Source organism: Arachis hypogaea, chromosome 5 (assembly GCF_003086295.3).
Source record: "Arachis hypogaea cultivar Tifrunner chromosome 5, arahy.Tifrunner.gnm2.J5K5, whole genome shotgun sequence".
Classification (NCBI taxonomy): Eukaryota; Viridiplantae; Streptophyta; class Magnoliopsida; order Fabales; family Fabaceae; genus Arachis; species Arachis hypogaea.
In genome coordinates, this window is record NC_092040.1 from 49,079,153 (window position 1) to 49,094,428 (window position 15,276).

The following is a 15,276-nucleotide window of genomic DNA, read 5'->3' on the forward strand; positions in this document are numbered from 1 at the left end:
AAATATGGGTCTGTGAACTGTAATTTGATAACATGCATGCTGTTATTGATGAAGATGTGTGGTATTTTAGGGTTTGTGAACTGTGATTTAATATACAGCTTGTCTATTTTCTCTGTATTTTTGTTTCTGAGACTGAATCCAAATGCAGCGTTAATAAGCTTTTGTTTCTGTGATTTCTCAATGAATAAGTTGGCTTTCGTTTCTCTGTTTTCAGCTTCCTGTTTTCAGCTTCCTGTTTCTAACAGAGTTCTTACAGTTTGAACGGTTTCTTGGTTAGCCAGAAACAGAAATGGTGTGAAGAATGTAAAGAATGAAAAGAAGACAAGTAGTAGAGAAGAAGTAGAAGAGGAAGAAGAAAAGTGAGCTGAATTGTAAATTGAATTGAAAACTCACATATACATGCTTAGAAGAATTTCTTAATTCGTCAATTTCGTTATCCTGCTGAGGAGACTATTGCTTCAAAGATTGCTATTGAGATGATCTTAAGATGTTCACATTTGGATAACAAGGACATTTTCTCAAAATCTGTACATATTCAATCCCCATCTACAACTTCTCTACTTATTATTTGTTTGCATTTGTAAAACTTCTCATATTTGTTTTTTGTTTTCCTTGTAGGTCCCTTTTTAAGAATATCAAGAGTAGTTGAGAGTGAAGGTTCTGTTCCAATTTGCAAGACTGAAGTTATTAACAACAATTTGAATCCAAAATGGAAACCAGTCACCCTTAGTTCCCGTCAGTTTGGAAGTAAAGTGGGTTTATCATCTTAAAAAATATGGATTACTAGTTCATTTTGATTACTCACATTAGCAAGATATTTATCTAGTTTCGAAATTGTTACTTTTCAGGAAAATCCATTACTCATTGAGTGTTTTGATTTCAATAGCAGTGGTGACCATGTGCTTATTGGGTAGTTATGCAATTATTGTCTATTGCTTTATTTTGTTCATTATTCAAAACTCTTATAAGCCTTCATTTTTTCATTCATAGATTTTAAATGTATATATATATATATATATATATATATATATATATATATATATATATTGATATCAATTTTTATTGCCTTCAGTAAACTGAGATCATCAATAGCAGACCTAGAAAGGCTTAACAAAGAGAGAACAGGCACAAATTTGTTCATACCATCCACACACCACAGAAAAGAAGAGAAGGTACTTATTGACCATGCAATAATAGAATTACATTTTATGGTCCACTTCTGTGCTGAATCTCATAGTTCTTGGAATTTCTTCTATGCAGATGCTGAAGGGTCAACTTTTTGTGGATCAATATTGTGAAAGGGAGCAATTCAGCTTTATTGATTATGTATCCAGTGGATTTGAACTGAACTTCATGGTTGCTGTGGATTTCACTGGTAAGTAAATATTGTTATCTTGGTGAAGATGATTACTGAAATTACATATTCATCTTATATCATGCTAACTGATTCAAAATTTGTGCAGCTTCAAATGGAAATCCTCGATATTCAGATTCTTTGCATTATATTGATGTCTCGGGTCAGTTAAATTCATATCAAAGGGTAAGCTTGATACTTTGTTCTCAATAAATGACTCTGAACTGCTGTTCTGATCCAGAAATTTTTGGAGCACAATAGAATATGGTCTTCTATTTTGCAATATTGATAATGATAGTGCTTCAAAACAAAATTCTTGAAAATACAATGATATATGATTGGACTAACTAATATGATAAGGTGACATTATGCTGTATATATAAAAGTCTTGCCTAATCACTAATCAGCATAGTAATATTAATCTTTTGCAGGCTATAATGGAGGTTGGGGAGGTTATTCAGTTCTATGACTCTGATAGGAAGTTTCCTGCTTGGGGATTTGGAGGAAGCACAGCTGGTGCCGTTTCCCACTGTTTTAATCTGAATGGTAGTCCGAGAGACTCCGAGGTGAGAAAATTTTTCAATTTTTGAAGATCATTCTCGAAAAGAAAAATTATTTTTGTTGTATTCACTCTTCCGTTTACACCAAGCCTAAGGGTGAAGAAACCAAACTTGGTATGCAGGGTGAACTGAGTACAAATAATACCAACTTGTAATTTATATTTTACGAAAAACATTGCTTCTAGTATATATGCTTTCTTGGCTTACTATGACTACGTGTTCCATTTAATTTTTATAATTACGAATGTCATTATGAATATTTTTTTAACTACTTATCTATATAATTATGCAGGATAACAATAAAGATTAAGCAATGAAGATTAAGCTGACTATTATTGTGGTTTATTGGCTAAGATAGAGTGCTATTTAGGATCTTTACATGTATGGTTGACTAATGATTTTTATTAGAAGATACCTTTATTGGCCAAGTGATATTATGGTTTTGATATGGCTATGCTTACTTTAATTTGAGTTGTATGAATTTTTATAGTTAATTTCATTCTAGTACTTTTGGATCAATGTTATAAATATATTTTGGTTTGAGACAATTTTTATTATATAAAGAAATTATTTAGTATAATTATGTTTTTATTTTTATTTTGTAATATTCAATTCATTTATACATGTAATCATATTAACTATTATGTTGTATTAATAATTATTAGATAATTATATATATATACAGAAGAAAAAAAAGACCAAAGGCTACACTTATATGTACAGTAGCTATAGTATAGGAAAAAAAATGAGACCTAAGGCTACACTTATATACGGTAGCTATAGTATACAGAAAAAAAAAACGAGACCTAAGGCTACGCTTATATACAGTAGCTATAGTATACCAAAAAAAAAAAAAGGGACCTAAGGCTACGCTTATAAAAAGTAGCTATGGTATACAATGGGGCTACGCTTTACAAGTGATGCAGTGGCATTGAAAAGCGTAGCCTATTCTGGAAGAATGAAAGCTGAAAAGCGTAGCCTTTGGTCCTGAACAGCATCACTTGAAAAGCGTAGCCTATTCCCAAACGCCAAAAGCGTAGCCCTTGGTGTAGAAAAGCGTAGCCTTTGAGAATAGGCAACGGCCGAATAGGAATCACTCCAAAAAGCGTAGCCGTAGCCCAAAAAGCGTAGCCGTAGCCTAAGGCATCATTTTTTTTCACTTTTGGCTACACTTTTCAAATGTACCTGAATGGGTGTTTTTCTTGTAGTGACAATAGATCTCACAGTACCAAAAACCACAAAACACACTTCCTATTATAACATAAAAAATAAACATTGAGATATAAATGGAAAACATAATTTTGTATAAGTTTTTCATCAAAAGACAACTAAGTCAAAATTGACTAAAGACATGGAAAAACTTAATAAACCTCATTGTTATCATGGAGTTCCTCAATAGTGCATTTCCTAGTAAGCCGCATAAAATCATCTTCCAATGAAACACCCTTGCCCTCATTAGCAATAAACAATGGTTGTGTTCCATTGATACCTTGGTCAACCATACTAATCATCATAGAAGAATGAAAAAAAAGAAAGATCCCGGAAAAAAAAAAACAGAAACAATATCAACTAAACTTAAAACACAAATAAAGAGAATAAAACAAAATTATATTAACTAAGTTAAAACTATAAATACGAACACCAATGAACTAAACATGTCATTTATTAAGATACTATCCAATAACCTATTTTTGAAATCAACTACTTCAGCCAAATCAGGATTAAAGAATAGGCGCGTAGCATGCATAACATTTTGGAGACCAACTTGTCCTACAAAACACCCAGCTAAATAAATAAATAAATAAGGAAAAACAGGAAACTAAATATAAAATAGAGAAATTTCAGAAGAAATTGGGAAGCCTGAACATTATAATATTCATTACCCCTTGTAACACCCTAACTACCAAAGCTCACGCTTCCGGCTGCGCGACTGTGATAGCTCGGACATTACGATGACACTTATACTATTTAATACTAAAATATGAGCCTGTTTAAAACTTTAAACCGCAAGACCGCTCCCAAAGAAAAATACTTTTGCTATACAACGTACATCCATACATACCATACAACTTACAAAAACTCATAAATGATACATCCATATAGATACATATATTTATAAATAATATTACAAGCAGTATCCAATACAAATCCTATCCCTCTTACAGAATATCTCAAGATAAGGGCGATGGTACAATAAATAATAATCTAAAGCAATACAAAGCATTTCAACAACAACTAAATAAACTCTTCGTGACTTCTGCGCCCATATCCTGAAAGGGGAAAATGTAGGGGGGTGAGAACATCATCCTCGAAAGGGTTCTCAGTAGAGGGTTTTTGGAAATTACTGTAATAGGATACGTGAAGATAACCGCACCAGTGATTAATAATCGTCTTATGCCTCTTTTCAAAAACAACGGTTTTCAATAAAAGTAAAGTCAGAAATCTTTTCTGAAAGAGGAACCATTCAATTTCTCAACAACTCAAAAGCCTTTCAAAACGGTTTATCTATGCTGAAACAAAATAACATTTTCATATTTTATTGCAAACCAGAAACACAAAACCGAAACCAACCATCGATTCATCTCATTCCAACCACGGCCCTAGGCCCAAACAATCCAACCATCAACCAATCACCACAGTCCAACAGAGTCCCAGTAGCAAACACAAATAGGAAGATGCAAGCACAAACGAACAGTTATTGCAAGTAGAACAATTAGCAATTAATCACATAGGCAAACCAAGTATAATATGCACACCCAAACAATGTCACATAAATGCATATGATGCATGCCTGTCCCTAGTGGCTGATGATATCATCTGTCGGTTATAGAGCCAACCCGACAAGTCCTGGTAGCTAACTGGTAGGCAAAATTGTGATCTCTAATAATGGCTTCAACTTGGTATGCGTATTTATAACTTAGCACTTTCTTCATAACCTCGTACAATAAACCAGCAAGTGCACTGGGTCGTCCAAGTAATAAACCTTATGTAAGTAAGGGTCGATCCCACGGAGATTATTGGTATGAAGCAAGCAAGCTATGGTCATCTTGTAGATCTCAGTTAGGCGGATAATAATTGGTTATGGAGTTCTCGAATAATAATAGTAAATAAATAGAAAATAAAGAGAGAAATACTTATGTAGATCATTGGTGAGAATTTCAGACAATGTATGGAGGTGCTTTGTCCCTGTTGGATCTCTGCTTTCCTACTGCTTTTATTCAATCCTTCTTACTCTTTTCCATGGCAAGCTGTATGTAGGGCATCACCGTTGTCAATGGCTACATCCCATCCTCTCAGTAAAAATGGTCCAAATGCTCTGTCACAGCACAGCTAATCATTTGTCGGTTCTCGATCATGTCGGAATAGAATCCCTTGATTCTTTTGCGTTTGTCATCACGACTAACAATCGCGAGTTTGAAGCTTGTCACAGTCATTCAATCCCTGAATCCTACTCGGAATACGACAGACAAGGTTTAAACTTTCCAAATTCTCATGAATGCCGCCATCAATTCTAGCTTATACCACGAATATTCTGATTAAGGCATTCAAGAGATATATGCCCGGTCTAAGGTAGAACGAAAGTGGTTACCAGTCACGCGTTCATAGGTGAGAATGATGATGAGTGTCACAGATCATCACATTCATCATGTTGAAGTGCAACGAATATCTTAAAATAGGAATAAACTGAATTGATTAGAAAATAGTAGTAATTGCATTAAAACTCGAGGTACAACAGAGCTCCACACCCTTAATCTCTGGTGTGTAGAAACTCCACCGTTGAAAATACATAAGTGATGAAGGTCCAGGCATGGCCAAATGGCCAGCCCCCAAAATGTGATCACAGGATCAAAAATACAATCCAGGATCCAGGATGTCTAATACAATAGTAAAATGTCCTATTTATACTAGACTAGCTACTAGGGTTTACAGAAGTAAGTAATTGATGCAGAAATCCACTTCCCGGTCCCACTTGGTGCGTACTTGGACTGAACATGAGCTTTACACGTGCAGAGGCTTCTTTTGGAGTTGAACGCCAAGTTGTAACGTATTTCTGGCGTTCAACTCTGGTTCGTGACGTGTTTCTGGAGTTTGACTCCAGAATGCAACATGGAACTGGCGTTGAGCGCCAGTTTACGTTGTCTAATCTCGAATAAAGCATGGAGTATTATATATTGCTGGAAAGCTCTGAATGTCTACTTTTCAACACCGTTGAGATCGCGCCATTTGGAGTTCTATAGCTCTAGACAATCCATTTCGAGTGCAGGGAGGTCAGAATCCAACAGCATCAGCAGTCTTTTGTTAGCCTTTTATTAGAGTTTTGCTCAGGTCCCTCAATTTCAGCCAGAAAATACCTGAAATCACAGAAAAACATACGAACTCATAGTAAAGTCTAGAAATATGAATTTTACATAAAAACTAATAAAAACATCCCTAAAAGTAGCTAGATCCTACTAAAAACTACCTAAAAACAATGCCAAAAAGCGTATAAATTATCTGCTCATCACAACACCAAACTTAAATTGTTGCTTGTCCCCAAGCAACTAAAAATCAAATAGGATAAAAAGAAGAGAACATACTATAAATCTCAGAATATCAATGAATATTAATTCTAATTAGATGAGTGGGACTTGTAGCTTTTTGCTTCTGAACAGTTTTGGCATCTCACTTTATCCTGTGATGTTTAGAATGATTGGATCTCTAGGAACTTAGAATTTCAAATAGTGTTATTGATTCTCCTAGTTAAGTTTGTTGATTCTTGAACACAGCTACTTTTATGAGTCTTGGCCGTGGCCCTAAGCACTTTGTTTTCCAGTATTACCACCGGATATATAAATGCCACAGACACATGACTGGGTGAACCTTTTCAGATTGTGACTCAGCTTTGCTAAAGTCCCCAGTTAGAGGTGTCCAGGGTTCTTAAGCACACTCTTTTTGCTTTGGATCACGACTTTAACCACTCAGTCTCAAGCTTTTCACTTGGACCTGCATGCCACAAGCAAATGGTTAGGGACAGCTTGATTTAGCCGCTTAGGCCTGGATTTTATTTCCTTGGGCCCTCCTATCCATTGATGCTCAAAGCCTTGGATCCTTTTTACCCTTGCCTTTTGGTTTTAAGGGCTATTGGCTTTTTCTGCTTACTTTTTCTTTTTCTTTCTATTATTATTTTTTTCGTAATCTTTTGCTTTTTCACTGTTTTTTCTTGCTTCAAGAATCAATTTCATGATTTTTCAGATTATCAGTAACATTTCTCTTTGTTCATTATTCTTTCAAGAGCCAACAATTTTAACATTCATAAATAACAAGATAAAAAATATGCACTGTTCAAGCATTCATTCAGAAAACAAAAAGTATTGTCACCACATCAATATAATTAAACTAAATTCAAGGATAAATTTGAAACTCATGTACTTCTTGTTCTTTTGAATTAAAACCTTTTTTAATTTAAGAGAGGTGAAGGATTCATGGAATTATTCATAGCCTTAAGACATAGACACCACATACCAATGATCATGATGGAAAGACACAAACATAAATAAACATTAAGCATAAAAAAACGAGAAAAAAAACAGAGAAATAAGAACAAGGAATGAGTCCACCTCAGTGATGGTGGCGCTTTCTTCTTGAAGAACCAATGATGTCCTTGAGCTCTTCTATGTCTTTTTCTTACCTTTGTTGCTCCTCCCTCATTACTCTTTGATCTTCTCTAATTTCATGGAGAATGATGGAGTGTTCTTGATGTTCCACCCTTAATTGATCCATATTGTAACTCAAGTCTTCTAGAGAAGTGTTGAGTTGTTCCCAATAGTTGTTGGGAGAAAAGTGCATCCCTTGAGGCATTTCCGGGATTTCTTGGTGATGAGCTTCCTCATGCGTCTCTTGGGATCCATGAGTGGGCTCTCTTGTTTGCTCCATCCTCTTGCCACAGGCTTGAGGTCCAATCTTCTTAATTGAACCGGCTTGCCTTTGGAGTCTCTTTTCTATTGAGCTCCTTCAACACATATGTCCATAAGGACTTGGTCCAACCTTTGATCAAAGTTGACCCTTCTAGTGTAGGGGCATTCATCTCCTTGCATCATAGGCAAGTTGAACGCCAACCTTACATTTTTCGGACTGAAGTCTAAGTATTTCTCCCGAACCATCCACACTTTGATCATGGTTCCTAGTGATCCATGCATTGGCATAGAACTCTTGAACCATTAAGATTCTGACTTATTAAATGGGGTTGGTCAGAACTTCCCAACTTCTTCTTTGGATCTCATGTCGGATCTCCGGATACTTATTTTTCTTGAGTTTGAAAGGGACCTCAGGGATCACCTTCTTCTTGGCCACAACATCATAGAAGTGGTCTTGATGGGCTTTAGAGGTGAATCTCTCCATCTCCCATGACTCGAAGGTGGAAGCTTTTGTCTTCGCTTTCCCTTTTCTAGAGGTTTCTCCGGCCTTAGGTGCCATAGGTGGTTATGGAAAAACAAAAAGTTATGCTTTTACCACACCAAACTTAGAATATTGCTTAGCCTCGAGCAAGAGAAGAGAGAATAGATGAAGAAGAATAAGATATGGAGGAGAGGGAGAGAGGGTTGTGTTTCAGCCAAGGAGGAAAAGAGAGGGTTGTGTTGTGTGAAAATGAAGAAGAATGGAGGGGTTTATATAGTAGAGGGAGAGGGGTTAAGGTTCGGCCATATTGGGTGGGTTGGGTGGGAAAGTGTTTTTGAATTTTGAAGGTAGGTGGAGTTTATGGGGAAGAGTGGAAGGGTGTGAGTGGTGAAGAGGTGATGGGGAAGAGAGATTGAGGTGATTGGTGAAGATTTTTTTTAGGAAGAGTGTTTATGGGATTGTGTGAAGAGGAGAGAAGGTGAGTTAAGGTAGGTGGGGATCCTGTAGGGTCCACAGATCCTGAGATGATCCTGTGGGGTTCACAGATCCTGTGGTGTCAAGGATTTAACAACCCTACACCAATTAGGCGTGTGAAATGCCTTGCATGTAATTCTGGCATTTGAACGCCGGATTGATGCTTGTTTTGGGCGTTCAGCACCCATCTGTAGCATGTTTCTGGCATTGAACGCCAGTTCCATGCTTGTTTCTGGCGTTCAGTGCCAGCTTTCCTCAATATGTATTCCTGGCGTTTAAATGCCAGGATGTTGCTTGTTTCTGGCGCCAGATCCATGCTCTGTTCTGGCATTGAACGCCAGCCAGATGCTCCTTACTGGCGTTTAAACGCCAGTAAGTCTTTCATCCAGGGTGTGATTTTTCTTCTACTGTTTTTGATTCTGTTTTTAATTTAGTATTTTCTTTTGTGACTTCACATGATTATGAACCTAATAAAACAAAAAAGAACAAAAAAGAAAAATAGATAAATAAAAATTGGGTTGCCTCCCAATAAGCGCTTCTTTAATGTCAATAGCTTGACAGTGGGCTCTCATGGAGCCACACAGGTGATCAGGTCAATGTTATAGACTCTAAACACCAAACTTAGAGTTTGGATGTGGGGATTCAACACCAAACTTAGTGTTTGGCTATGGCCTCCCAACACCAAACTTAGAGTTTGATGGTGGGGGCTTTGTTTGACTCTGTACTGAGAGAAGCTTTTCATGCTTCCTCTCCATTGTTACAGAAGAATACCTTGGGTTTTAAACACAAGGTAGTCCCTATTCAATTGAAGGACTAATTCTCCTTTGTTAACATCTATCACAGCTCTTGCTGTGGCTAGGAAAGGTCTTCCAAGGATGATACATTCATCCTTCTCCTTCCTAGTGTCTAAGATTATGAAATCAGCAGGGATGTAAAGGCCTTCAACCTTTACTAACACGTCCTCTACCAATCCATACGCCTGTCTTATTGACTTATCTGCCATTTATAATGAAAATATGGCAGGCTGTACCTTAATGATCCGCAACTTCTCCATTACAGAGAGTGACATAAGATTTATGCTTGACCCCAGGTCACACAGAGCTTTTTCAAAGGTCAGGGTGCCTATGGTACAGGGTATTAAGAATTTGCCAGGATCTTGTCTCTTTTGAGGTAAGGTTTGCTGAACCCATGTATCTAGTTCACTGATGAGCAAGGGAGGTTCACCGTCCCAAGTCTCATTACCAAACAATTTAGCATTCAGCTTCATGATGGCTCCTAGATATTGAACAACTTGCTCTCGAGTTACATCTTTGATGAGAGAACTTTTGCGTGGTCTAGAAATTTGTGGATAAATCCTCGTTGCAAGTATAGTTTCTAAACCTTCGAAAGTTCTTTCATACAAACGTTTTGGGTGTCACAAGTAACAAACCCCTTTAAAAGTTGTTAACCGAGTATTCAAACCTCGGGTCGTCTTCTCAAGGAACTGCAAGGAGGTATGTTCTTATTATTGGCTATGGAGATTGTGAATTCGGGGTTTCAAGAATGAGGAATAAGTAATATAAATGGCAAGTAAAATAAATGACAATTAAAATAAATAAATACTGTAAAGCAACTTTTGGCAAGGTGAGAGAAATTAGAAGTCCAACTTAGTTATCCCTCTCAACAATAATGAAAGTTGTATCTTAATTCCACTTAGTTAACCTTTGAAGGAAAGGTAAGTCAAGGGACTAATTAGTTTGACCTTCGAATCCTATTTATTTCCTAAGAGAAAGTTGGGATTATTGAAGTTCAGTTCGATTAGCAAGATAACGATTATCACTTACGCTGAGTTTGACAACTGTTGAGTTACTGATTTCTTAACCAAGACCAAAAGGGGGAAAAAGTAAATTGCTGGAATAAAATATCTTCAGATCGGAAGCAATGGTAACGTAAATAAAAGCAAGCAATCATAAACTGAAAATACCTCAATTATTATTAATTCAAACAATAATCTGTGACATGGAATAATTCATAAATTAAATTATAAAAGTAAATAATTAACTCAAATGCTGGAATAAATAAATAAAGTGAAAGGGAAGCTTAAAAACAAAGGAACATAAAAACCTGGATCGAGAGTCACTCTTACAAGTTAAGAGAAGTCCTAAATCCTAATCCTAAGAGAGAGAGGAGAGAATCTCTCTCAAAACTAAATCTAAATCATGGGAAGTAACAAAAATGCGAGCCCCCTCTGAATGGATGCATTCCCACAGTTTATAACCTCTAGTCTATGCTGTCTGTACTTGGATCTGGGCCAAAAAGGGCTTCAGAAATCGCTGGGGGCGTATTCTATAAATTCTGATTCGTGGCCTCTGTCACGCGTCCGCGTGGGTCACGCGGTCACGTCATTCGGAGCTTTTCCTTGCCACGCGGTTGCATCAGTCACGCGTCCGCGTCGTATGCGTTCTGCTTAAGGCACGCGGTCGCCTCAGTCATGCGGCCGCGTCGCTGCTTCTTTGCTTCTGGCACGCGATCGCGTCATCCATGCGATCGCGTGGGTGCCAGTTTCTTCGAAACTCCATTTCGCACTTTCCTTCCATTTTTGTATGTTTCCTTTTCCATCCTTTAAGTCATTCTGCCTTAGAAAATCTGAAACTACTCAACACACTAAGCACGGCATCAAATGGAAATAAAGGTAATTAAAATAATTTTAAAGCTTAGAAAACATGTTTTTCACATACGTCACATAATAAGGAAGGGAAAGTAAAACCATGCAATTAATATTGAATAAGTGGGTGAAGGATTGAATAAATCACTCAAACTAAGCACAAAATAACTCATGAAATATGGGTTTATCAACCTCCCCACACTTAAACAATAGCATGTCCTCATGCTAAATCCAAGGTAAAGAATAAGGTAAGGTTAAAGTGGTGGAATGTTATGCAATGCAACCTATTCTAAATGCATCTACCTAAATGAGTCATGCAATTCTAATTTATCCCCTCATATATAAAGCTTACATGTAGTCAAATTAATTCACATTCTCAAGGAGTCATATATATATATAGCCAACCCTCAAATAATAAAGCATTTTAGCAAATGAGATGGGAAAGAAAAATTTTGTACAAACTTGCAAAACAATTAGTAATTTAAGCACAGATATATGTTGATGAGTTATTGAACCCTCACTGGATTTTGTGTTTGCTCTCTAGTCACTCAGTGTTTATTGGGTTTATTCACTCTACTTTTCTTTTTATTCTTACTTTCTATAACTTTGTTCTTCATCTAACCAATTAACAATTATAGAATATAGTCATACCAAAAATCATGAGGTCTTTAATTAAGGTTGTAATGGGGCCAAGGTAAAGGTAAGGATATATGTATAAGGCTAAGTGAGCTAATAAGTGAATCCTTAATTAGACTAAGATCTCACCTAACATACATATTTAGTAAAACAAAACTTGTTTACCTATTTTCCCATATTCTCCCACTTGTTGTTACATGCTCATGCTTCAATTTTTATTTTTATCTCATGTGCATTGCTTTTATTTTGCATTGGGGAATTCTTTTGTATCCCCTTTACTAAATACTGAAAAATAACATTTTTTAATGCATATGGTGACTTAACTTCGATTTCTCATGAGCATGCTTCCCAAAGTTTTCTGAGTTATTTTATTTCTTTTCAACTTTTTCTACCTTTTGTTTCTATCATCCATGTTCCCAATAGGTTTCCCACATTTTAATCTATTCATAATTTTCTATCTTAAGCTAACCAAGGATTCAACTTGGGATTTTATTTTGTTTTTCTGCTTAAGGCTAGTAGTGTTGCTAAATAGAATAAAAGGGATTTTAAAGGCTCAAGGGGGCTAACAAAGGTGATGTAAAAGGTAGGCTATTTTTGGGGTCAGTGGGTTAATATCAAATAATGGCCTCAATCATTCTTTTGGTATGTACCTATATTCTATATTCTATATTCTATAATTGGACATATAGATTAAAACAAAGTAAAGAACATCAGAATAAAAAAAAGAAGCGAAACACACAGGAATGAAATTATGGTTTGAACGTAACCATACATTTAAGCTCAAGACTCACAGGCTGTGTGTTCTCTAACTCAAGCATCATATATCATTCATATATGTTATGCAGGTTTAGTTAAAAATTCCCATTATTCTCATAAAAAAATTATTTAAAATAGCCTTTAAAGTTTTAATGTTTCTCCTTGATGAAATGTTGTTAACTTAACTATATGATGTAATGTTATATATACAAGGTTTATGGATTTAAATATGTTATGTTCAATTTCCTAGCTTACTTCCTTTTTATATTTTTCAATTTAAACTATGCTATCTTATGCTAAAAAGGGTAAACTATACTAATTAATCCACTAATAAGTCAGAATTGCAAACTAAACTAAATAACTAAAATAAACTAAATAGCTAAAATATGAACTAAAAATGCAAAATGTGAAAATAGAGTAGAAATACATAAAAGTAGCAATGTATAAGTACTCAGAAAATAACAATAAAAAGAAAAATACAGAAAAATAACCAAAATAAAAGAAAAAGAGATGTAGTGGTTCACCAAAATAAAACGCCAGAGATGGCGATCTCCCCACACTTAAAATGAAGCATCGTCCCTGATGCTCAGTCAAGCCGGGTGTGAAGGGGTGTTATCACTGGTAGGGATGGTAGCTGGAGGCTCTGTGGTGGTGGTGGGCGGAGGGTCTGGCTGCTGTAGAGGAGGTGCGGACTGGATCGGGATATCCGGATCTGTAGCCTCAATCTGATGTGGGAACTCCTGGTATGCAGTCTGCTCTGTGCCTGCCTGCTGATGGGTCTCCGCCTGGGAATGAGTCTCCTCCTCGTGCTCATCCTCCTCTTCCTCTGATGGCTTTGATGGTGTGTCGGGCTCGGAGGGGATGTCAGCACCCTGTCGGATCATCAGCTTCAGATGCGAATAGCGTCGCTGGCTGCAACGCTTTAATCTCTCATACCGGCACCGGTTACGGTGCTCCATCTGATCAAGCTGGCGGAATAGGCGGTGCACGAGGCGATATATGGGTTCTGAGGCCGGTGGAAGTGCAGTGGTGGCAGCAGGGGCAGTAGGGGCAGCTGTGGATGAAGAGGGTCCAGCAGACGGTGGGGCTGTCTCATCAGTAGCAGTAAAGGGTGGTGGTCTGTACCCCAAAGCGAGGAAGTTCCTGCTGTGAGGAATGATCTTCCTGCAGTCCGCTGCTGGTGGTCTCTCATCGGCATCCTCCCATGGCACGTCAGCCTGGCGGCCTAGCTGTGTAATCAGATAAGGAAAAGGGAGGGTGCCTCGGACGTGGACCCTGGCCATATAATGCCGGATAAAGCGTGGTAGATAAAGGTCCCTACCCTCCATTACACACCATAGGAGGGTGATCATGGCAGCTGGAATCTCCGTCTCATGAGTACTCGGCATCACATAGTTGCTCAAGAACTGGTGCCATAACTGTGCCTCATCATTTAAGTACACTCTCTTGATCCCTCTGGGCATGGTGGTATCCTGACCCATCTCCCAAGGAACAGTCAGGTCGAGAGCTATCCGGGCCTTCAAAGCATCCCAATCAAACCGCATCAGGTGCATGTCCTCCTCAGCCTTTTTATAACCATCAGGCTGATCGGACATGGCCGGGAGCTGGAGAATGTTCTCTATGGCCTCCTCAGTGACCAGAATCTGTTTTCCTCTCAGGTTCACTGCATCTAGGGTAGTAAGGTAGTAGTTGCAGTAGAATTTCTGAACCCAAGATGCATTGACCTCTGTCAGTGCTCTCTCCAGAAAGAACCAGCCTCTTTGCTTGATTTGCTCAGTGGTGTACTGCCGGAATGCTTCTGGAATCTTCAAAGTTCTCTCTAGGTATAGGTTTCTGGAGTCTGCAAATGCTGGATACTTCAGCTCACAGTACTGGTTTGCAAATTTTATGGAATCATTTGCAGGGAGCAGCTGGTCAGCTTTTTCCTGCTGTGTAAAGTTCCTCTCTCGCCATGAAGAATCATGCATTAAGTCAATGATGGACTAGGAGGAATCTCCTCTTTTGTGCTTGCCAGTAGCCTTGCCTTTTCCTTTCCTCTGTGAGGTAGACATCCTAAAAAATGGAAAATCAGAATATGGATAAAAATAGGAAAGCAAATAGGCAATTAAATAAAGAAAACTCAAAGCGCCAAAGGAGAAAAGGAAGGAGGTAAATGAGTTATGAATTGTGCATTAAGGATTGTATAGCAGTTTAAAAGTGTGAAAGGAATAATTTACAATCCAAAATGTATGAGAGTTCAAGTTAAATAGAAAAATTATCATTATGCCATGGTTAGAAAGTTAGAGGAAAGTGAAAAGTCAGAAAAGAGATTTTAAAAAGTTAGTATGGTGAGAATTTGAAAAAGAGGTCAGTAAATTAAAATTAGTGAGTCAGTAAAAAGTGGGTTAAAGTAGTTGGCATAAAGAAAATATTCCACGTAACAAGGATTCACAGGTAAGAATAGAAGTAACTCATAACCAAACAAGGAAAACAATTGG

At 37.3% G+C, this 15,276-nt stretch overlaps 1 protein-coding gene across 1 annotated transcript; it reads left to right on the forward strand.

Annotated features, from left to right (window-relative positions):
• Window positions 1–419: 419 nt before the first annotated feature.
• Window positions 420–2,224, forward strand: LOC112803540 (protein BONZAI 3-like; the record flags this gene model as incomplete). Its single annotated transcript, XM_025847028.1, has 8 exons — window positions 420–526; window positions 617–752; window positions 849–910; window positions 1,073–1,172; window positions 1,261–1,375; window positions 1,464–1,540; window positions 1,786–1,920; window positions 2,207–2,224. Coding segments are annotated over 8 exons (750 nt in total), but the record flags the coding sequence as incomplete, so codon positions are not given.
• Between the last annotated feature and the right edge of the window lie 13,052 nt (window positions 2,225–15,276).